Source organism: Coenobita brevimanus, chromosome 63 (genome assembly GCF_032717465.1).
Source record: "Coenobita brevimanus isolate Jiangsu-jjx chromosome 63, ASM3271746v2, whole genome shotgun sequence".
Classification (NCBI taxonomy): domain Eukaryota; kingdom Metazoa; phylum Arthropoda; class Malacostraca; order Decapoda; family Coenobitidae; genus Coenobita; species Coenobita brevimanus.
In genome coordinates, this window is record NC_137016.1 from 3,264,137 (window position 1) to 3,289,856 (window position 25,720).

Below are 25,720 nucleotides of genomic sequence, written 5' to 3' on the forward strand. Positions count from 1 at the left end.
AAGGGTACAGCAGGGAAGAAAGGTTGCTGGTTCTTTGAAAGCAGTGATAAGAAACAGGGAAGTGAGCATGGAAGTGAAAAAGTTACTACATGACAGTATTGTGATACCAACTTTAACGTATGGAAGTGAAGCTTGGACGTTGTTGGAAAGACACAAGTCAAGAGTGAGAGCAGTGGAAATGAGTTATTTAAGAGGAGCCTGTGGAGTCACATGGAGAGACTGGCTGACGAATGAGGATATAAAGGAGCGTTGTGGTGTGGATGTGGATGTGATGAGGAACACACTGAGGTGGTTTGGCCATGTGGAGAGGATGGAGGGTGAAAGACTGACGAAGAGAGTGTATGTGAGTGAGGTGGAGGGGGGAAGAGGGAGGGGGAGGCCGAGGATGAGATGGAGGGATGGGGTGGAGAGGTATATGAGATAGGGGGGTGTGAGTTGGGAGCAGGGCAGTGAAATGGTGGTGGACAGGGCGACGTTGAGGCGTTTTGTTTGTGGCCACCCAAAACGTGATTGAAGCGTCTGGCAATAGATAGATAGATAGATAGATAGATTATTATTATTATTATTATTATTATTATTATTATTTTTATTATTATTATTATTATTATTATTATCATCATTATTTTTATTATTCCATTCATTATCATTACTATCGTCATTATTATTATTATTATTATTATTATTATTATTATTATTATTATTATTACAATTATTATGTGAAGCTACAAAGGTGGTGAAAATTTTTGGCTTATCCAATAGAGCCAGGATTCCGGGGGCTTGAATGATGCATGAGTGGAAACGTGGCCCATTGGATTAGGCAAACTTGGGCTGTCTGGACATTGCTACTCCTTATCTTGCCCTAGGGTGGGAAAGGAAGTCCGGATGATGATGATGATGATTATTATTATTGTTATTGTTGTTGTTGTTATTGTTGTTGTTGTTATTTTAACTTAGAGGTATTAAAGAGCAGCTAGAAAACAATCAAAAAGGCATATTGCTTTCTAATTCCATGCCTGTACTTTTTCATGTATTTATTAGTCAGACACCTCAATCCGGGAAGGGGTGGCCACAAACACACTGCTTCGATGTCACTCTGTACTCCGCCATCAGGCTGTCTTCCCTCCAACTCACATCATCTGCATTCGTATACCTCTCGATCACATCTCTCCACCTAGTAGTCGGTCTCTTCCTCCCTCCCTCTCTCTCCACTTCATTCACTTACACTCATATACTCTTTACTCTAACCTGGAACACTTTTTCGACCTTTGATGCTTATTCCATGTAGTTCAGTGGCAGAAAAAGGCAATACAGCTGTTTTACATACTTCCTACGGTATTTGTTCTTGACCAGGACTATATTCTAATGTCTGTCTATTGATACAGCTCAGCCTTCAAGATACAGAGTTTGCAGTTTGAGGAGAGGTTTGGGTATAAAGCGTATATTCACCTCTCAGCCTTTTCAGTCTAATACAGATGACTTGGGCGAGCTGAGAGAACTCGTAGCTATCAGAGGTCTAAGAAACACTGTCCTTACGGTACTTTTCAGTGAGATGTAGGACCTCCATAGTTTGCAGTTTTCTCCTTTTTTTTTTTTTTCTTTAACAATGCCCTTCATGGGATTCTTTGAACATTTTCTGAGTGCGTTTTCAAGTTTCGATTATTTTTATATTTTATATAGTTTTAAATTGCTGAAAAGCGTATAAAAACTGGTCCTTGTCTGCACTCCCCAGCAGTGCCAAAGACAGACGGAGGTCATCCTAGAATACCATTTTTGGCACGAAATTACCCTTATCAATAGCGATTTATCCCAACCTAACCTAAATTTTCATAACAGCCCAACCAAATCTATTCTAACCTTACCTAACCTATACTAATTTAATTAATTTCATCCTATCCTAACCTAGCCAATCCTTTATATAATCATACTTTCCTTGTTTATTGGTGGATCCTTTTCGTACTCTAAAATGTACTTCTGTACACCTGTACAGTCACTGAATCACTTCAAAGGTTGGTAAAAATTTTTGCTAATATTTAAGAGGCGATGTTGTATCTCCTTAAAAATTACCATCCTTACGTACCAATGTGCCGGAACAAGACCGAGGAAGCTGTATTTACACTAGATAATCACTGACAAAATAGCCACACAGTTTTTGCATCCTTCCTCTCTCAAGGGAAGATGACTGACGTGATTCGGAGCTTCAAGGGTTCATATAGCTCAAGTCCGAATCGGGAGTGAGATTTGTCTAAGTAATTTGCTACGAAAGATATGTCGAATATTATTTTGACCATGCTCATGTAAGACTAACGTGCCCTAAGATTAACTTCTCTCCCTCCTGAATGCTGAGTTGTATCAATAGATTACCACTTGAATTTAAAGCTAGTCACGAAATGGTGTCAGTGATCATCTAGTGTAAATACAGCTTCCTCGGTCTTGTCCCGGCACATTGGTAAGTAAGGATGGTTATATAAGATCACAAATGGCAACAGGTAACTACACGGGTATGGTATTACTTGACCTTCAGAAGGCATTTGACACTGTGGACCATGATATCCTGTGTAACAAACTTAAGGCCATGGGCATAGGGTCCTCTGCATGGTTTCGATCATATCTTAGCAACAGAAAACAAAAAGTAAAAATAGATGATACTGTATGAGAAGAGATGCCGATCACATGTGGTGTGCCGCAGGGAAGCATCCTGGGTCCTTTGCTGTTTTTGTGTTATGTAAACGACATGAAACTCAGTGTCTCATGCAGATTACTGCTGTATGCAGACGATAGTGTGCTTTTAGTGTCAGGAAAAAACCCTAAAGATATATCAGACACCCTTACAAAGGAACTTCAATCTTGTAGTGAATGGCTGGTAGACAACAGATTGTCTCTACATCTAGGGAAAACAGAGGCAATACTATGCGGATCGAAGAAGAAACTAAAAAATGTACAGGATTTTGAAGTGAAGTGCTATGGAGTCTCAGTATCATCTGTATCTGTTGTAAAATATCTAGGGCTAAATATCGACTCTGATAAGTCTGGCGAATCACTCTTGAAGTCACTGATAAATAAAACCAACAACAGACTCAGATTCTTGTACAGACAAGCAGGATGCTTGCCAGCGGCAACAAAAAAGACCCTATGCCTGGCACTAACACAATGTTACTTTGACTACTCTGTATCATCTTGGTATCCTGCTACGCCACAAATGGCCAAGGGAAAACTTCAGGTTATTCAAAACAAACTAGTGAGATTCATGCTTGGCCTGGGTCCCAGAGACCACGTAGGTGTTGAACAGCTAACGATGCTTGGATTGCTAAATGTAAATGATAGGGCTAAACAATTAAGGTTACACAATGCCATCAAAATTTTCAACAAGCTGGCACCTGTTTATCTAACAACAAACTTCATCAGGTGCAAAGACAAACCCGGAATTAATACACGTCAGAAGGCACATAATTTTGAAGCTCCTAGGGTCATTGGACAGGCAACAGGAACATTTTATTATAACGCAATAAAAGATTGGAATGACCTACCTGAAAACCTGAAAGCAAGCAGTAACTTACTCACCTTCAAAGCCAAGCTAAAACAATATATGCAAGAGATGGCTATTGCACGGTCAGAGGACCAATATATATATTTTAATTAAGCTTATCACCTGCGATACCATGTTGTAGTGTTTAAGTGCTGGTTAATACTTTTTATTTTTATTATTACAACCAGTCTTGGTCTATCTCCAATTAACCTGATCCCATAAAAAGGACCCCAATGGAAATACGCCTGAACGGCCTTGTTGGGCTATCCTTGGTTAGAATCATGCACCACGTCGGATTCGCGCATGTCCAATTTTGCCTCTTTTAGCCCCATGCAAAGGGGCCTGTGACCTCTTCCCCCAAACTAAACCTCGTGTGGAAAGGGGTAAAGGGCTAAATGACTGCTGTGGAACGTGAACTGGCTAATTTATCAATGAAAATGATGGACAGTGACTAGGATCTTCCTGGTGACTAAAACAGTGCAAGTGGAAATGTAAATAATGTGTAAATAATGTGTAAACAGCAAGTGAAAGCAGTGAATGTAAATATAAGTGAACAGTGGAAAATAGTTTTATAAGTTACTGGAAGTGACAGTGCATAACACAGTGTAAATAAAATAGAAATGTAAATAATGTAAATAAAATAGAGAATGTGAATAGAAATGTAAATGAGTAATAATATAAGAACACGAGTATATATACTAGGAGTAATGAAAGTGAAAGTTTCACTCTAGCATGTATGAATACTATGAGTTGTGAAAGTGGAAATGAAAGTGACAGATTCACTCTCAACGCTAGTATACAGGACGAGGAAGTGAATGCTATGTATTTTACTGAAAGAGAAATTGAATGCCTACAGTGACAATAAACTACTGTTATTGAAGGAAACTTATGGATAAAGACTGCAGATATAAGTGTTATATAGTAATAGAAATATAAAGTGTGAGTGTTTTTATGAATAATAAATGACAGAACACCAGCGGCAGATAAGCGAAAGTGGGAAGGTCATACGCGCTCGTAATTTTTATTGCTTTCAGTGTGTGTGTTTTTTTTTAGTATGGATTCCAAACTATTTGAGAATCATAGAATAGTGTTTCTAGGGATAATATCAGGCTGTGGTAATCATATTACGGGTTGTCGGGAAGTGTAAAGTGGAGACTTCGTTACCCAACTTCAGAGGTCTCCACAAGTCCTTCGGTACTCGACGAAGGCTCAGCAAACATCCCAGGAGAAAGATGAAGGTATGTGCCATAAGCATATATAATTTTAATATTATAGGACTAATAACTGATTTTAGGCAAATATTTTTAGAGAGTCTGTCGGAGCGCGAATATGCCCGCGAGACACACAAGTCAAGCAAAAACAACCCCGCGGTTTAGGGGTTAATCAGGCCTCGGAAGGTATTTTTTAATTTATTAATCCTTTATCCAGACGATTTTGTCCAGCTCAGAAGTACACCCTAGCAGTGAAGAGGTTAGTGAAGGTTGTAAATAACACATCACGTTCGAGAAGTCTCTGCTAAGGTGACTAAAATCGTCTGGATATATCAGGAATAAAATACTAAATGCATCGTCGGACTGAATGGGGTTGAACTTTAAAATCAGTAACACTTTTGCTCAAAAGATATTATTCAAAATCTCACATTATCCAAAACATTTATAAGTGGTATGAATGTTGGACTGTTCTTTTGTAGCTATAGATGGTGTATTAGAAGAGCACCCTGCCCTACCACCCACCCATCTACCAAGTCACCCAACACATCCGCCCGCCAACCTACCCACATAACCACCAAACTTGGTCCACCGCAAGCTAACTCGCAAATTCACACACACACACACACACACACACACACACACACACACACACACACACACACACACACACACACACACACACACACACACGAAACACGGCCATACACCACCACGCAAAGTTCCTGATAAGAAGGAGGGGATGATAATGATGGAGGAGTCGGAAGCCACACTGGGCTGCTGATAACTAAGGAGAGGGGAGGGGGAAGTGGGGGGAGAGGGAAGTGTAGGGGAAGTGTGAGAATGTGGGGTAAGGAGAGTGAAGTGTAAGAAAGTGGGGAAGGAACGGGGGGGGGGGGCTGGGAAGGGGGAGAGGACACTTAGCCCCGTGGTTTTAAAATTTGGAAGAAATTACAAATAGGAAAGTATGGAAAAGTATAGACAGGCAGAGAAATTAACAGGGGAAAGGGAGAAGAGGGGGAGAAGTAGAAGCAGGGTCTGGAATGGGGGAGTGGGAAGAGAGGGGCATTAACGTAGATTTGTTTTAGTTTCTGGGTGAGGGGGATTACTTTTGAGATTAACGCAAAATGTGAAAAGAGAAGAGGGACACAGCCCAGGGAAGTTAGCAGGAACACCTGCTTTAATATAAGATTTATCAAAGTAAAATGCCAATGATGCATCTATCGGAAGATTCTTAGGGGTTGCGGCATTAAAATCTTCACATAGTTGGGCTTGGAAGAGGGACTATGTAGGCCTGGGTGGGTGTATGTGGCTTTTAATGGGAGTATGTGGGTATGGCTCTGTGTGGGTGGATGTAGCAGGGTATGACTAGGTTTAGGCTAATGTGGGTGGTTTTATGTCGCAGACGAGCTTGATTTTGTTGCCGGGAAAATAGATGACTCAGTTTCAGGTGTCTGGCTCGACCGTGTAGAATATGGCAGAAAAATGACGTCGTACGCTCCAGTCAGCGACCGGCCAGCTCATCAGCTCAGGAAAATAGCGCAATGAACTCAATTTATGGCCATTAACTGATGAAAACACCCGTGAATATCACCGTTTCATTTTTTAGGCCATTTTAAATTCAAAGCGCTACATATCCATTGCAGTATCTCTTTTGAACTTTATCAATCCAGGGTATAATAAATGGAACTGAACACAACACACTGATCTATATTATTATGATCCGATTTCTGTATGTTTGTTGGTTTGTAATCGTAAGGGCGCATCCACACGTGTGCTCGAACAAGTGCTGGCAACATGTATGCAACACAGTAACGAACATACTGCAAACATGTTGGGAACAGCAGCGTCCAGACCATATTGTCATCATGATGAAGCTGCAGTGAAACAGGTTTGCCTACGTCTGACCAAATACTGCTGCAAACATGTTCCCAAACATGTTGCCAGCTGTGTTGCCAACATATGATCGAGGGCACGTATGGACGTTCCCTAACATAGCAAAAACGGTGCAGGTAGCGCGAATTTTTGTTAGAGTAATGTACCGTTAAAATGCTTTAACTTGAAGAATAAAGCATTATTCAGGCCAATCGGGTCACCGGTTTCCTAGTTATGACTCAATTCTGAAGATAGGAAGTGGCTTGACATCGAGCAGAGGCCTCCGAAAGAGGCTTCTCAGCGAGTAAAATTAAAGTCAGTGAGCTTTTGTCGAACAGGTAGCAGGATATATTAGTTACCCATTAACATATTCAATTTTCCTTGATACCAAATATTAGGTAAGGTCTGCTTAGGCCTTATTTAACTTACTTATGATATTAAAATATAATGCGAAGACTAAAGTACAGTCGCATACAAAGGATGATGTACCGCAGCGCTCACCCACACCCTCTTGCCTACACCCATTCACACCAACCAATACCTATCCACACCTACTTACAACCACCCACACCTCCCCACACCTCACACGATTGCACACGCCCGCTTTCATCCATCCACACCCACCTACATTTACCCCTACCTATCTGCAAGTATCTACATCCACCTACACACATCCACACCCACATACATCGACTAATACCTTCCCACATCCACTCACAACGTGCCCTACTCATTTCTACCCACTATCACCTATCCACACCTACTCCCACCCACTCACATCGCTCCGCACGTTCCTACATCCGCCGACAAATACCTAGACACTCCCCACACATACACTCAGGTACACCCACCTACATACACCCACACCCACCTACTTCTCCGCACACTACATATCCACACCCTGCTACACCCATCGACACCTATCCGAAACTAACCATCTACACATCTACCCACACCCTGCCACCCACCCACGCCCTGCCATATCCACACCCACCCACCCACAACTGCATATCCACCAAGCACATTCACCTACCGAGGTTTAATAAATGAATGAACATAAACTTCTTGTAGGTGGCCCCTGTAAGGCTACTATGAAATATCGCTGACCCCATTCCTGTGCAGACAAGCTTCAGTCTGTCGTCGGAAAACTAAATCACTCTGTTTCATGTGTCTGGCTGGAACATGACGAATATGGCGGGAAAATGACGTCACTCTCTTTTCAACCAATCAGCGACTAGCCAGCTCAACAATCCAAGGTAGTGGCCTTATGCTAACCCGTTTTGAAGTAGTGCCATGAACGCATTCCGTCCGCCAGTCAGTGTCGATTTTGCGATTAGTTATGGATACTTTCAGAGCGAAACAACACTGTTTTCATTGCGTTATCTCCGTCAGGTATTTACTGATCTTGGATACAATTAATGGTCGTCAATATAACAATTACCCGGTATATTAAAACCTCTGCAGGTGCATATGAGTGAATATATGCAGCTGTGGGTGGATGTATGTTGTTTTCGGTGAGTGTATGTGGCATTCGGTGGTTGTATGTGGCTTTTGGTGGTTGCATGCGGCGCTTGGCGGTTGCATGTGACTTGGTGGTTACATGCGGCGTTTGGTGGTTGTATGTGAGTGTAAGTGGGTTTAAGTGAGTGTGGGTGAGGTGTAGCAGGGTGTGGGTTGGTGTCAGTTTAAGTGGGAATGCGTGGCTGTAGTAGGTATTTGTAGGTATGTATAGGTGAGTATGGGTTGGCGTGGGGAGTGTGGGTAGGTCTGGTTGGGAGTAGCTAGTTTGAAGAGGTGTTCGTGTGTGTGTGGCAGGTTTGGGTAGGTGAAGGTAAATCTGCGGGGATGTAGGTGTGTGTAGATGCGTATACCTGAATGAAGGTGCGTGTGGGTGGGACTAGGTATATGTACATCGGTGGATGTACGTGAGTGTGGGGTTGTGTGGGTCGGTGTGGATATGTGTAATTTGTGATAGATTAGTGTAAATGGTTGTGTGTCGGTGTAGGTGAGAGTGGGAAGGTTCCATGTACAGTAGGTGGGTGGGTGGGCGTTTATGTTTGTAGCTGGGTATGGGTGAATGTAAATGTACGTGTGGTTAATGTAAGGTGATGTGGGTAGTGTGGGAAGGTGTGGGTGTGTGTTGGTAGTGCAGATAGGTGTTAATGGGTGTGGGTGGGTGGGTGAGTGGCTGCTGCAATAAAAACTGCAAGTGCTTGTGTCTTATTCTTCATATTATACTATAAATGGAATAAGGTGTAAGCACCGTATGTGTAAACTTAGGTATAGAATATGTTTAAAATGCGCATGGAAAACTAAAATAAAAAGCTCCTTGTTTGACAGAAGCTCATAAATATACCCTGTGGTCCCAGTGGCCACTCTAGATTTCCGCGGGAATATCTCCTGACCCTCCCTTCCTAAAGAGTTTTCCTTCGGGCCATAATTCGAGTTGACCATCCCTTGGTCACCCCATCTTTAAAATCCTAGCGACGCTTTTGCTCAAAAATACTCATCCTTTGCTGCACTTACCATGGTCTTCCTATAACAAACTGTTTTTATTAGCTCTTTGCAGCCTCCCTCCCTCTTCTTCTTTTTTTTTTTTTCCAAACATTCTACATCTCAGTACTTGGCTCATAAAGATATTTATAAAAGGAAGTGAATTGTATTTCAGTATCAGAGTGAGAGGTCATTATCATCATCCAATCCTACATTGCCCCATGAGGAGCATAGGAACCCGGGGCTAGGCAAGTTGGTCCTGACATTTATGAGTGACCAACCTCACTTATCCCTGAGTGGCATTACACGAGCAATAAACCCCAACCGCTCCTTGGATATAACCCTTCACCGGCTCAATCCAATTGGAGTGCTGTAATTGCCCACTAAACCAACAGGCACCAAAGTTTGGTTATATGGTTACCACCCAGCGTAGTAAATGGTTTCCTTGTGTACAGGAAACCATTTGGCTTGTCACTCAATGTAGAGTCACCCACAGGCACGAGGGAAGAATGAAGGAAAGAAAGACAGGAGAGAATGGATGGAAAGAAGAATGGAGGAGAGAAAAGGGCAGACACCCGAGAGCAGCACTACATTGAGTGGATGGTGAGTGCCCCCACCTACCATAAAGAGTGAGAGGTAACAGTAATAAATCAAAATATGCATAAATAAATAAATTTTATTACGATGACAAAAATGAAGACGCGATGACATTGTACAAATATATACAACAGAATATTTACAAAACACTGTGAGGAGTAGAGGAAGGGGAAGGAGTAACAATTGAAGTGCTGCTGCAGAACACCCACTAGCACACTCAACATATATACAGCAAACCCTTGTAACATGTAAGAATACAGTCCCATCCTGGTTAGTAGTTGTATTACTGGTACATCACAATGTAAAAGATTGCAAAAACCAACTAAATTCTCTCTTTATCTCCAAATACAATGTACTTTAATATACACCGAAGTAACGTTCCAAAAAATGTAACTAAATAAACAGATCACAAGACGTAGAGACAATACAGTAAATGGGATGTTTAACAAGTTTTCTCTCATATTCATATCAATACAGAAAACATTCCAATCACTAAAAAGAACAGCTTGGGGTACTCGTCTTCCCATCTGCACTGCTATATAAGCCACAGCTAGACATTACTCCTGACATGATTATATTAGCAGCAACAAAAATTATACAAACTCAACACACACACACACACACACACACACACACACACACACACACACACACACACACACACACACACACACACACACACACACACACACACACACACACACACACACACACACACACACACAACTTATACAAAACAGTCTTTCCATAGCTGCAGCAACCATCCATCCTGTCAGCTACAAGTGTTGCAGCAGCAATACAGTTCAGTAAAGGAAAAGAATATAGGGCCTTACTCTTGAAACTCGGCACCAGCACACAGTATACTGCTGAATAAAAACAAGGTAGCTTACATACTCTGGAATTCTCCATAACAGTTATGTAGTGTAATGTTCTCGAATTATTCATCTTCAGTGATTATGCATTCTATGGCATATGGATGTCATGGCCCACTACCAACCACTTGTCATGTAAAAAGGTTCAATAACTCCTACAAATTCCAGGTGGAGAGATTGGACCTGACAACCTCTGTGCACATTTGCCTTTTAAAAATTTCAGTTCTTATAACTAATAATAAATGTGAAAAAGTATAGATGATGTATTTTAACAATGAATATTATTTTCAATAGGAAATGGCGTGAAGAAAGCATAATAGGTGACATTAGGTGAAAGAGAAATGACTGGAGTAAGGAAGACAGGTACCAAGTTGGAACCAAATTCAAGAGAAAAGCCCCTTGTGTTTTAGATATAGTAGACACAGTGACCTCAGCTCTGGGCGCACAAACATATCACCATTTAAGTGATTTTCCACTATAATAAGGATATCTAACTTACAATTAAACAACTTACAAAATATAAATTGTTTAACATAAGTTTTCATCTATGATGAGCTGGGCACTTTTGAAAGGAGTTTGTCAAAAAGGTGAAATGGTTACATGGCATTGTCTCATATACAGTAATGGTATTTATTCACTTACTATGATGGCAAAAATATATCTACTATGCTACTAGATATTGTGCCAACTCTGTCTCCCTAACGAATATTTGTTGTTCTAACCCAGGTATCATCATTTCATGTCAAGAAACCTTACAATGTGTCTAGGCCTATCTTGATCATTCTACCTTCTGCAGGTGCCACTACGAGATATCCCTTTGAAGTGAGCTATTTTATGAATAACTAGGGGCAGTGCAGTCTACTCTGACACCAGTCAGTCTTTATCATTAAGTATTAATGATATGGAGTCACATTTTCAATGTCCTCAACAATCAGCAGTTCTCCAAATGCCACACAAAAATTGTATCACAAACTTCTTACATACACTTGTGCTAAGCAAAGATGTAATCTAATTAAAAGCCATTGCTAGCAAAAGTGAATTACTGTAGCACTGATTATACATACTGCATCAGCTAGTCTGGAACACAGACTGACAAAAATCTATCTGAAATAAGTTTTTCTCAGTTTCAGACACTACAGTATACACAAAACCATTAGTAAATATGTCTGTTAGTGACGACTTTTATATGGATGTTATTTAATACATAGTTCAGATAAATATATACAATATATGTATTTTCATAACAGTTCAGGGCTAATGATCTTGGATTTATAGCTTAACACTCCAAAAACATTCAATGGGAATAAGTTATTCTGCAGGATACTGTAAAATGTTTTATGTATACAGTAATAACTGAAGGCAGTACAAGACAGGAACTCTTCATGAAAATACAAGACAGTTTACTCTTTGTGAAAATAATGGTGTTACTTCTGTACACAACAGCACAGAATAATGAAATACTGTCCAACTAATGTTCTTCATACATCTCAAGCCTGTTCAGATAAGCTACTTGTAGTCTCACCAGAAAGTATCTGAACACTGAAGACGCCATGCATTTCGAAAAATATGATCAAAGAATCTGAAAACAATTTTCCTCGTTTTTATCTCTACCAGTAATGGTGACTGCACCATACATCCGTGTAATGGGTTCAGTGCGAGTCACTTTATGATTATGCATACCGGTACCAACCAATGTGTGTTGACAAGTTTTATTCTGCTCATTTTCACAACCATCGTGCCCAAGTGTTCAGGTAACTTTTGGTTGGGACGTTTATAAAATTCACAGAATATGAAGAACACCTATATTGCCTAGTGGCCTTAAACCAGCTTCAATTTTATATACTGGAACTATAATTGCACAAACAGGATATTAAAAGCATGCATATTGGCCCTTCTTAATAACAATAATTATTCACAGCACAGTATACTGTAGTGGCCTTCCTTTACAATTAGTGAGGTAACTGGGATCTTTGTTTCCAATATACAATGTACAGTAAACCATTGGCATTTTCTTGTGCTGCTCCTTCACACTGCCTCCACTGAGATCACAGACGGACAACCACACACACCACGAAATACAAGCTGAGACAGGCGCTGGTTTCCTTTCAGAGGATACTTTTCGCATTCATTAGGCTCCAGTCTTCTCTGGAAGCCTCATTATTCTAAAATTTAATATAACAAGATTTTGTAGGCAAAAGAATATACAATATAGATTTTGCCTTGCTATCTGTACAATGTCTCTTTCATTGTGCTTTAATGAACAATGCGCACTGCAAAAAATGTCACATCCACAGTATTTGGTGATACTCATAGAGTTCACCAATAAACAGAACTCGGGAAACGGAGTAAGCTCCAAGGCACCTTAGCTTCTCTCACTTTCTCACTTGTTTCACCTACTAATCCTTCATTGCAAATCAAAGGAGCAGGAAGCATCAGTTTCTAGTAGTGATGAAAAAAGTTTTGCCTTTATCTCATAGAGGTAAAAAAGAATAAATAACTAAGTTCATGTGTACAACAACAATTCACAATGTTTTTGATCATTTTCACAACAAAGCATCTTAAGACAGATACAATCAAGAAAATGCTTTTTAAAGATTCAGGTCCCAAAGTAGAGCCTTTCCACTTTTTTAACGTCTTAGTTTTTTTTTTTTTTTTTTTTAATCCCAATTCTGGCTGCATGTTCCTCAACTTCCCTCTTTGCTAAATTAGAAGTAGAGGTCAGCATTGAAGGGACTGGAGTCTGACACAGGGACTGGCATGGCCATCGGCACAGGTACTCCTCCAATCCTAAGGTCATCCATGTTGTTCCAGCCATTAGTGGCGCTGGTGGTCTCTCCCATACTCACACTGCCAACCTGGAAAGAAAATTACCACCATAAGTACCACAACTACAGGGCCACAGCTCACAAGGCAGTAGGCATAAGTAATGTAGGCAGGATATATAACAAGACTATGGTTGTTGGGTATGCACGTCAGGAGGGGAAAGATAACAAGTTAAGAGGTGAGGATAACGAAATAGATGAGAACGAGATGCGAGGGTTAACAAAGCTTGGACGGTGATGAGAAAAAGAAGTGGGAGGTGCGAAAGCAAATCGGAAGGTCTAGGAGAGGCTAAGCACGTCTGAGTAAATAATACGAATGAGAAGACGGCGATAGAACTATAGAGAGGTATGGTGTGGAGCATACGATGAAGTTAAATGTATGGCAGTGATAGAGAGAGAGAGAGAGAGAGAGAGAGAGAGAGAGAGAGAGAGAGAATAGTACTCGAAGTCAATCCCTGGTTTATATACAGGGAAGAGATACAGCGGAAAGATACAAGAAAAAACCTAGAGAAGGTGAAGGTTAGAGGTCCAATATGTCGAGGGAACACGGGTGGATGGAACATGAATGGTGAGGCAAGGAGTGGAGCTGCATGAAGGAGAGGGAAGGACGGACGGGGAGGGGGAGGGTTGGAGTGGGGAAAGCGACAATTTTATTAAACCTAATAAAGACAACGTTTATTCATTTTATTTGTATATATACTGGTCGAGTCACTGCTCAACAAGACACTAAATATAGAAGTCCTATTTTTACTCCAACTGTATTACTCGACTTAATAACTGGCTCTAAAACGACTATTATATGCTGTCGTCTACCCTCATCAGTTCCTCCACCTGCTTAATCTTTGCTTTGTGCAGCGCTAGCAAAGTGTTGTGTCATTCGGGATCTGCAACTCACGAGCTGTCAACACTCACTAAATTCTTAGCTGATTTAAAACTCTTCGTCGTTCTCCTTTTATAATGCTTTACGGATTAGCAAAAGCCTTGCAGGAAACTAGGGAAGCTTTTACATCAGTTATATAAATAAGCTGTTTGGAGATGCACGATTTAACATGCAATGATGCACTAGGCAACAGCACTAGTAGTCTCTCATGGCGCAGTGTAGTATGTGGGAGAGGGAGAAGTGGGAGGGAAGGGGGATAGCCTTGACCCCCTCCCCCCGCCACCCATCGCCTCCATCATACATACTGCCGCCACAACTAGCACGCGCAGTACCGCATCGTACACCTCGTCGATTTAATGTGCTCCACAACCCGGGTAGAACTGCTTTTCGTTTGATAATATCTAGTTAGGATGACAATTATAGCACTGGTTTGTTGTAATGCTTCCAACTGGATTCTTATAATCCAATAACAGTTTTGTTGATCCACGTCGCTATGCAGTGTAAAGCTATGTACATTTTATAAGTAGTCAGAGTGGCGCCAAAGGGCTTCCCTGACTTGGAATGAAGAGTGTTCTTTGTAGTGGAGGAATTCCCGTGGCGGGAATGCGAGCGTGACAGAGGCTCCAGCTAGACACGCTGGCACCAGGCGCACCACATTGCCACTTTTACACCACCACTGCCGTCACCACCACGCTTATCACCTTACTCATCACTGCATGACGTAGAATTTTTGTCGCATAATGTTCACTATAAGTGATAATTCCTGATGGTTCTGATATAACGTGCTATCTGTTGATCAATGTCGATAGATATGAGATGGTGGAGGCGGCAACACTGGCGATGGGAATTCCAGTGGAGCAGTGCCGTGCGGGGCTGGAACGGGTGCCAGCTCTGACCCATGCTGAAACTGACACCACTACCAACACCACATTCACACCACCACCATACACCACCCTTCCCACCAACACACACGAATTAGGTGGTTATGTGATATTGAAGGGTTTTGATAATTTCTAAACCAAGTGCGAAGCATATATGAAACACACACACACACACACACACACACACACATTTTATCTACCTATCAATCAATCAATCTATTTATCTACCTATACATACATACATATATATATATATATATATATATATATATAAAACAAGCACAAAAATAATTTATTCAGATGTTGTTGCTTGTGAGGTGGAGTCATTATTTCGAATACATGAACGATCTTGAATAATTTACCCATTTTACAAGACACGGTGACAGAAAGTTCTCCAAGTTCTGTACTCTTATTTGCTTCTAGATATTTCAACCCACCTCATAAGTGGGAGGGTGGAGTAGAATGACACACACACACACATACACACACACATACACACACACACACACACACACACACACACACACACACACACATATATATATATATATATATATATATATATATATATATATATATATATATATATGGTCACCATTATACCTACCGGTATTCTCATCTAGAACGATGGGTGTGATGTAGTAACCAGAAACAAAAGAAAGACAAAGTGCAGAAATGAGAGGACTGCAAACATCATGCGTATGGAAATAAGTCACACAATCAAACACTGTTCAAGCCCTCGGGATCTTGAATCCACCTAACAAACATAAAAGTCCCCCCAAGTGTATGGCTGCGACTGGGGAATACCGTCGCAATTATGCTTCTTTCCTTAACTTGGCCTAGATTCCCGTCCTTTCGCGGCTTAGTTCACGTTACTCTACGGCAGAAAAAAAAAAAAATCAGTATATGGCTCTACATAGCTTACTTTTCACAAACCTTCTTCGTGGCTTGCATAATATTCTAAAGTTCATCTGTTGTTACAACTGAATAATCAAGATGAAGTTTATATCCAAGGGGTGGTTGGGGCTTATTGCTCATGTAATGCCACTCAGGGATAAGTGAGGCTGGTCAGTCTCATCTGAAACGTCAGGACCAACTTGCCTAGCCCCGGGCTCCTGCGCTCCTTATGGGGCAACGTAAGATTGGATGATGGATGGATGAATGGATGGATGGAGAGAAGACAATTTTAGGCCAAGTGAAAGTGGAAAAGAGTACCGGTATTACTGTAGAACATTGGTCTGCCCCGCCCCATCTGATTATACGTGACCCATCCCCAGGTGAGTCAACTGGAGGTACAACACACAGTGGTCACGGCATCACTCCCCTCCCCTCACTCATATTCCCACTCCCTCCCTCACCCATACTCCCCTCGAAGATTCCACCCCTCACCTACAGTTTCCCCCCTGTTATCTCCTCTCCCCCACTTCTCATCCCCCCCTCTCCATCTTTCATTTACATTCCCCTTTTCCTTGTCTCATTCCCCATCTTCCACCCACACTACTCTATCTCTGATTTACTCAGCCATCTCTTACTTTTTTTTTTAATGCGAGGAGGAAGGAACCAAAGGCCATGAGCCCGCACAGTTCCCTCCAAGAGAAAACATAATACAATCCTTCATTTACACTAGCCCCCAATCATCTCTTCTTCCCCACACTCCCCAACCCCTCATCCACACTCCCTTAATCACCTACATTTCCACATTCCTTATGCGCCCTTCCCACACTCCCACTCCTTAATTCCTTTGCCATCCCTCAACCATACCCCCTACCCGCCAACACACGCTCCTCTGCCCCTCCCCCACACTTCCCCACCTACACTCTCCCTCTCTTCATCCCCTCTCCCCAAGCTCTCCCTCTCGTCCCAATCTCTTCCCTCCACATTCCCCCACCCCTCAACGCTCATCAAATTCCTGGACTGGTAGGTAAGCGAGCAGGCAAAAAAAAAACATGTCGCAAGTTTCTTAATATATTAACAGAGGGTCTAAATAAATAAGTTAATTACAGCTGCTGCGACCGACTACGACCTGCAGGTATGTTTATTGTTTTATTAGAGCATGACTGAACGCAGAAGCACAATATTCAATACCAGTTTTAGTGAAAGGTGATCCGAGAGCAGGTTTCGCGCGATATGGGGCCACAATCTTGTCAGCTTCGTGGGAAGCTCTCAAACAACTCTTCCTTTTCAAGTTATTTCTGGATACTGGACAATATAATTCTCTTTTATATCGCTGGAAAGATTTTCTCAACACATAAATTAAGTGACATGTAGGTTAAAGGTAGTGTATGTAAATCAATCGCTCGGGAAGAGGTGCTTGAAAGCCTCCAGTGCTCAGGTTAAATACAGCCCATCGTCTATGTGTGATTATCAGACGGTACTCCCGGTGTTGGGCAACGCGGGGCCTTGACGACGAGATCATGATTACAGGGTCGACGGCTGTTGGTGCCCGGGAAAGTCCCCGAGGCTAGCAGGGATCCAGGGCTGCGCAAGTTTGAGAACATATAACAAACAGGAATGCGACAGAATCTGCTACTGTGGTGCGCTCTGTCATCCGTCGAACAACTGTAAACATCCAGTCTTTGTATGGCTAGTTTAAAGCCCATGGACGCCCTAATAATGCCTGGGATCAACCAGTCATTCAGCTCACAAGAACTAGCCGTGTTTTCAGTATGCAGATGACACAACCACAATTATGACGGCGGGTGTCCCATCTGTTTTTACAGTCGGGTCTCCTGTTGTAGTACCGTCTCCAGGACGGGGAGGAGGGCGGGGTGCGGGGCGCTGGCGGACAAGGTCGCTTGGTGCACCAGCCCTCGCGCCGCGGTAAAAACTTGTTAGGTAACCTCGGGTCTACCATAATACTAGTGAGGAACCACAGGCGGTTGACCGCACCGCAGTTTATACCGTAAAGGTGAATGAAAGTCGGTGAGAATATAGTACACACCATGACGTTCCCTCTCCTACCCCATCCCTCCTGCTCCCAGACCTCTCTCGATATTCTCTTTGACTAGAAGACTTCACTGCACCTATTTCTTGGCGATTCACCTTCCATATTACACCCTGATATTCTCTTGTATCTCATTTCCTTTTCCTATCAACACAATTAGCATCAACAACATACACTATGATATAAAGGTGTAGCAAACAAATCGCTGAGGGAGAGGCGTTGCGAAATCTGCTAAGCGAATAGTACACGGTCAAGCATCTGGATACAATGGCCTTGGTGTTGCAAGTACAACGACCTACGCTCTTGCTCAACACAGAACGTCAGGTATTGAACAGAGGAGGACAGGAGAGATGTGGCTTTGCAGTGACGAAATTAAAGATCTCACGGAGGTTTGGGTGAACATATCGCAGCAAGTATGAACCATCCAAAAGAAAGAATCGTCAAGATATACAGTAGGATATATTTAGATAGCTTTAAACAACCTCCACCTCATCAGTGCGATAATGCATATATGTTTCAGTTTCTGATACCGCCAGACGATTTCGTTCACTTTGGAGGAACAGTTTGTGGTAAGGCTGTTTGAAATAGTCGACATTAACTCCTTCACCACCTGATTCCTCCCCTTAGCCTGAATGAAATCGTCTGAAAGTTGCATGGAAGTATGTGTCAACGAAATTAAGAGGTTAAACGTAATTGGGTAGACAGATGATCCCGTGATTGTAGTGTCGACAGCAAGAGTCCTGTTGCTTCCCTGTTTTTCTCCATAGGTTTCAGTAATAATAAAAAATAATAAACTAATAACTAGATAAATAAATAAACAAATAAATACGTGATAAAAATCTGGTAAATCCGCAGCAATCGACACTAATGACAGTTCAACAGCTATATAAAGACATCAGTGTTGATTCCGCGGGTTCATGAGACTAATTTTTAAAGCCCTTGGACAGAGAAGCACGAAAGGAGAGAATACTTTTGCTGCCAATTGTACACCTAGTTGACCCAGTGCCGCTTTGGAGATTCTGTAACGCCTCTTCCTTAGCGATTTATTCTGTATCCTCCTTTACTCTGCTGGCGTAAACTATGTCCATATTATAACTAGGTAAACAGCATACGAGAAAACGTGAAGGTATTATCATCATCCCATTCTCTTTTGTCCCATCAGGAGTCTAGGGACCTCAACCAATCATCGAATGCAAACCTTGAAGCGTTAAATAAAACGTCTCTCGTAGCCTCCTGTGCCACCTAGAATACGGACCCAAGAGCAGTAACCCCTGACCCGGCGCAAAGAACCTTTCTGCTCACCTCTTCGTAGTCCAGGTCGTCATCGGCTGTGAGATAGGATGGGAGGGCCTGGCTGGGGGCGCCCAACTCCACAAGCAAATTTGCCAAACCCGTGGCGCCGTTAGCAAGGGCCAGCTGGAAATACAGAGCAAAGATGAGTATGGTTGAAGAAAGAAATAAATATGATGATTATGGTTGGAAAACCATAGCATATTTTGAATGAAGTATAACATAAAGAGTGTGGTAACGAAACAAAACGTAATCGCTGGAGTGGTTGCATTAAGGAAAACTGAAAAGTGTGTATAGTAAGCCCTCAGCTTTATCTGTTACAGGCATTAGAAACTGGAAGCTAAAAAAAAAAAAAAAAAGTCATCGCATTAAAAACTCCAGAAAAATGAAAAATAAAAAATAAAAGTCGGACAAAAAGACATTATCACACTGAAACGACCGAGGGAACTGCCTTACCTGGTAGGGAGTGAGTCCAGCGTAGGTCTCGAGCGTGAGGGAGACACGACAGTGCTCTGTGAGGAAGGCGACAAGACCTGGGTCTCTCGCCTCAACCGCGTAGTGCAGCGCCGTCCGTCCGCTCTTACCCTCCTGCACACGGGAAAAGAAGAAGGATTAGTTTTATGTGTAGACAGCATGACAGAGAAAAAAGAAAGGTTACACACACGCAAGAAAAGAAGGGGGGTTGAAATTACACTCATCGACTGTACAGTAAATAAGAAAGGTTCGCTTTTCGTTTATCGACCACGCGAGGGAGAAAAGGTCTTAAATTTATGCCTATCAGTTACGCGAGTGAGGAAGGGTTAGAGTAATTGCACGAGGAAGAAAAAGACGGGTTTGTTTCATCCTAATGAGTGCCTGGCAATGATCTGGCTGAGAGAACAGGAGATTTATATAATCTTCCTGCAAATACCACACGTTTTTATATTTTAGCTCAAAGGGATTCACCGCAGTCGTAAAGGATTTCATCACATGGACTCGGTACAGTGATACCAAACAACCGACAAGCAACATTCCTAACTGACTGCTCTAAATTTCCCTTCTGACTGTCGAAAAATTTCCCTTTCATGAACCAGGACACAGTTCATATAATAGCTTCCCTTTCAAGGACCAGGACGCTGTTCACATGATAACTGAACACTCCTCAAAAGACTTGGGCAAGGAACAACATCCTGCTTAGTAGCGGGTTATATCCTGAGAGCTGAGTGGGATTCCAGGGTCAACGAATGAATACAGGAACGCTGCAAGCAAAACGGGGGCAAAAAACGGAGCTCAGTAACCCGGGCCGGCCAGTGTCTTGTTTTGTGTGAATGCTCTGGGCAGAGGCTGACCCCCCTCCCCCCGCCGCAATGACTAGCATTGGTGGACTGGTGGAACAGAAAGAAAAAGTGCCTATATTCCTATCTTGAGCATATTGTGCTTTCATTCCGATTACGATCACAAAATGCTTCAATTTCTTTCTCTAGTTTTTATCGCTGTCATAATGTTCCGACTTCTGCCGTAATCTTAAAGCTCTTCAATTCCAGTGAAGAGAAACACGGATATTTTCAGGTGAATAAGTGACTTCGTTACTACTGACTTCCAAAGGATGAGTACAGAAGAAAAATTGACAATTATATTTGAAAAATAAAATGCACATTATAAACTGTGACATCGCTGCTTATATTATGCCTTCCAAGATGGTAATATGGAAATGAATATAGCAGATTATCACAAAAGGATCTCTCAGGAAGCACCTACTAAGAACACTCCATCTGGCAGCAACTGCGTTCATCACTCATCATTAAAGAAAAACCACCAGGGGCACGCAAGCATGTGCAAGAAGAATGGGGAAAGGAGGCAGAACAGAGAACACGGACGCACAAAACACAAAGAGGAAGAGCAAGTTGGTAGTGGAGGAAGAGGAAGGGGAGGGGGCGAGGTATGTTGTGCAATTGTGTATAATTGTTGCGTTGAGGAGAAGAGCAAACAATTAAGGAAGGAAGAGGAAGAGGGGGAGGTACATTGTGTAACTGTGCATAACTGTTGGATTGGGAAGAGCAAATGGGCGGCAAAGGAAGGAGACGAGTGAAGAGAAAGAGGAGAGGATGGAAAAGGATAGGACGAAATATGGTGCGTTGAGTGTACAAAAATAACTGAGAAAAATCAAACTGGAAGGGGAGGAGGAGGAAGAAGACAAAAGAAGGATACAAGGCATGTTGCGTAAGTGTGTATAATTGCTGCTTTGAGGAGGCCTTGGTCGTCGCCGGGGAAGTTAGCGGTGGAGAAACGGTGGTGCCCGGGAAGTTGGTGAATGGGGAAATGATGGCGTCAGGGTAGTGATTCCTGAGAAAAGCGACCACGGGGCAGTACTGGTGGTAGATTCGGGTTTTACATTCTCCGAACCAGTGAAGGGTCATACGACGGAGATCCAGTTTTTGAGGAAAAGCACGTCACTTGCTTGACTCGAGTCTGGGCACGCAGGCAATGTTTTTTACGAACATCTCGAAATTTGTAGTGTTAATAGAGACTTTTATTTTATTTATTTATTTTTTTTACCATTACACCTGATTCATGCAGGAAAAAATCAACAGGTGTGCATTATAGAGTCTGTTATTCAAAGCAATTTTTCTTCTATAAACATCCGTCGGAAATCAACTTTAATTACCTAAGAATAAGGGTTTTTTTTGCAATGGAAGTTTGCATCGGAAGTAGCGCTATCGCATGCACATTTAGACACACTCACGTCACTTAGGCTACACACACACACACAACACACACACACACACACACACACACACACACACACACACACACACACACACACACACACACACACACACACACATGCAAAAGGTCCGGGAGCATCAGTCTTCACAAGCCGTCCAGGAATTTGCTCACCGACGCGGCAAAGGAGTTAAAATAAAAAAGGGTGAGAAATGAAGCGGGGAAAATGACTGTGGAGACAACGAACAGTAAAAAAAAAAAATAATAATAATAAAATGGATGTGGGAGGAGGAGGAGGAGGAGGAGGGGGGAGAGAAGGTGCAGGTGTAAGAGGAGGGCTTCCCTTGCCCCACGCTGGATGACATATTGGCGGGAATTTTTCTTGGCTGAGGCAACATTTCGTGACGGTGGCATTTTCCCCCCTTTGTTTTACGTAAACATGGAGTGACTTTTCCACCGGTCAGATAAACGACCTTGTATGTTGTTACATTGTTTCAAGGGTGGGCTTCCGTACGATCAAATAAGTATCCCATAATTCCATATATATATATTTTTTTATTGTACAAGTACTGTAGTAGATTTTCTGGTCTTTCAAATGAGTACCACTTTATTCTACTTTCCCTTCCATTAAATGCGAAGCCATTAATCCTTTCCTTACAATAAAGCAAAAACCTCTGCAGTTAACTTGCCTTAAAAAGTTTCTTTAATCAAACGTTAAATCTTATCTAACAAATAAACTACGATATGTATGTATCACTCTATTGAAATCTGTTATAGTCACATATTTGGTCAAATATAAATATATTATTAATTTTATCATACTAAACTCTTGGGATTCCGTGGCTTCTCATCAGGTAAAAACAAAGTAAATCAATGAACAAAATCTTAGGCATTAGTGACAACAAAATGAAAGAAAGTTCCTAATTCCGGACCACAACGTTAACCTTATTTTATTTCTTCATTTATTTTTGCTGCCGTGGCTATATCTGGGCTGAGCAAAATCGTCTGACTTAGGAAGGGCATAAAAGTCTTACATATCGCGACCAAGAACTTAAGAGTCAGCACTTCTGGTAAAGTTAACCCGTTTTCAGCACGGCTAAACAGACCATTTTATTTATTTATTTAGAATTGGGCATTTCTGGTAAGCTGGACGTATTTTCCGTGCGGTCTAGCAAGTAACGCTCTTATATCTTTTCTTTTGTTAGGAGTCGGTATTTCTAGCAGCCTGGGCGTATTTTCCATCGCGGCTCCAGTACCCAGAATTCAACCGCTTCTTTGTGGCATACTGCAATCACGTGCGCGGTGCAGAATTACAGTGGTTCAGTATACAGTTTCGGCCAAAAATTTCTCTACCTTTCTATCTATCTATCTATATCAAACAGTCAATCAATCTATCTATGTATCTACTTTCTGAGAAGATGAGTATCGCCTTCGTATATCACGTCTTTAAGTGGGTAGTCTTAACTGAATTAAATCGTCTGGAAGTAACAAACATAATTGAAAAAGAAAAAAAAAAAAGTCGCATCTGAGTACTGTTTTCGTTTACCAAGATCTCGTTTTGGTGCTGGAGAGGGACGCCTTCCCGTGGTGACACTGATATGACCGAGGGAATTCACTGCCTAGTTATAAAAATATCCCTGATCTTCCTGCCTATCCCACAACAAGAGGATGGTAGCCTGCCGAAAGAAGGCTACTTCTACTACTGGTGCTGCTGCTGCTACTACTACTACGACTACTACTACTACTGCTACTACTATTACTACTGCCAAGGTTTCGAGACGACGTACAGGAAACGAATGACCGCACTATACTTCCAGCTAAAGGAACACGAATTTTCCTAGAGGTTGTATTCGAAGCGGCATAAAAGATTTCATACTGCATCTTCCATGGCAGTTATTTTCCTTATTAAATTTTATTCTCTCCTGTATATTTCGTATGGCTGCCTTTTACACATCTACTCAAGTCGGATAAGTAACATACAAGAAAATTATTAGGGTGTAGTGTGGAAAATAAATCGTTGAGGAAAAGGTGTCTCGAGGTCTCTGAAGCTAATTGCAAACGCGGTCCGTAACACGATGGTGTATTATATGCCAGATACCACAGGCATGACCTCATCGACGCGGCCTAACCTGACCCCCGTTACGCACACGACCTAAGGGAAAAGGAGAGAAAGTCAATGAAAAAAGAAGAAGAAAAGAAAAACAGATATCGTAACTCTCTTTGGCTGTGAAATATTATATCGTTTGTCCTGTTTTAATCACCATAAATTACTTTTTATTTCCTGTCATTCATTAATCCTTTTAGAACGTGAGAAATCTTTACAACGTTATTATCGTTATTCCGCTTTGAAGTGACCTGCTGTTGTCTAAATGTTTAGTCAACTAATGTGGCATCAAGACGAATTTTTAGTTCGTTAGTAAGGGAAAACAGGCACATACCGAAACTAGAAAAACAGCCGTCACCTCCGGTTATATGGATAACTGGTTATGTATTTTCTAACATGAATTTTCTGTTTTCGTATTCACTTTAATACAGAAGAGTCGGAGCTGGGAAGGCGAATGCTCACGTGTTCTGCTTGTTATTGGGGGCATGAAAATTGTGGGGGGTGTCGTGAGAAGGAGGCCCGTTACCAGGAAGGGATAGAAATTCCCGGAGGTTCTTTTGAAGTCACCTTTCAGTATGCGACATACGATAGTGTGCAGACTGACAGACAGGCAGACAGACCGATAGCTAGATAGACGGATCAATAGATACAGACGGATATATCAACAAATAGCGTACTACTAACCACATATGAGATGGACATTTGCCGTCTATACGTTTCATAAAAGGTAAATGAGTTGTGAAACTCATTTGGGCCATCATACTTCAGAAAATTATACGGCTCCACATCATAATTCGAAGAAAAAGAGAAAAAGAAAAAATCGGAAACAGATTATTGACCAAGGACTCTGATCAGCCTCCCATAATGTGGTGTTAATATATTTACATTCAAATGGGTGGTGCGTACGCGATCTGCCATGAAACTCACCCACCGCATTTGTACGTGAGCCAGGATTTTTGCAGAATGAACGCGCGGAGGAGCGGCGATGGCAACATAAACTGTGGCAACATTCGTAAACATTCTTAAGCCAAAGTTATGCGTACGACCTTTTGTTTATATTTTTATCTTAAACCCATACAACTACCAAATACTTCACAGGTTAACATGAATGAAATATGGTGAAAAAATACAAAGCTAGATTATTCACCGAGCAGCATCAACATTTAGTGACACCATATTTTAAAACATTCTAGAAATTCAGCTGTGTATAAAATGATTATGTTTAGACTCATACAGCTGCGGAACTCGTCACAGCCCCACCTGAGCGAATAATAATGTGAAAAATGCAACAAAACTAAATGATTCATGATAACCTTTATTTGCTGTGGATACTCCCCCTGAACAACGCCAGAACGAGAGAGAGAGAGAGAGAGAGAGAGAGAGAGAGAGAGAGAGAGAGAGAGAGAGAGAGGCAGGTTCTCACACTCTCAGACATGTGATATGGAACAGCTGTTGACATTTCCGTGATGGCAGTCCTACATTTACTGGCATTTTGCAACCATCATTCTTCAGCCATATCAAGAATGTT

General features: G+C 41.8%; 1 protein-coding gene across 3 annotated transcripts in view; it reads right to left on the bottom strand.

The window, feature by feature from the left end:
• Window positions 1–9,761: 9,761 nt before the first annotated feature.
• LOC145404459 (NF-kappa-B inhibitor cactus-like) overlaps window positions 9,762–25,720 on the bottom strand; it is a 71,591-nt gene continuing 55,632 nt past the window's right edge. Inside the window, exons 5-8 of one of the 3 annotated variants that reach the window (XR_013898174.1) lie at window positions 19,842–19,973; window positions 19,398–19,511; window positions 10,381–13,423; window positions 9,762–10,298 (exon numbers count right to left, since the gene is read on the bottom strand). Coding sequence is in view for 1 of the 3 variants with exons in the window: in XM_080275979.1 (XP_080132105.1) it covers window positions 13,274–13,423; window positions 19,398–19,511; window positions 19,842–19,973 (396 nt within the window). In the remaining 2 variants the exon portion in view is untranslated. Of the gene's footprint in view, window positions 13,424–19,397; window positions 19,512–19,841; window positions 19,974–25,720 lie in introns of all 3 variants that reach the window. The other 2 variants (XR_013898173.1, XM_080275979.1) reach the window with 2 other exon arrangements.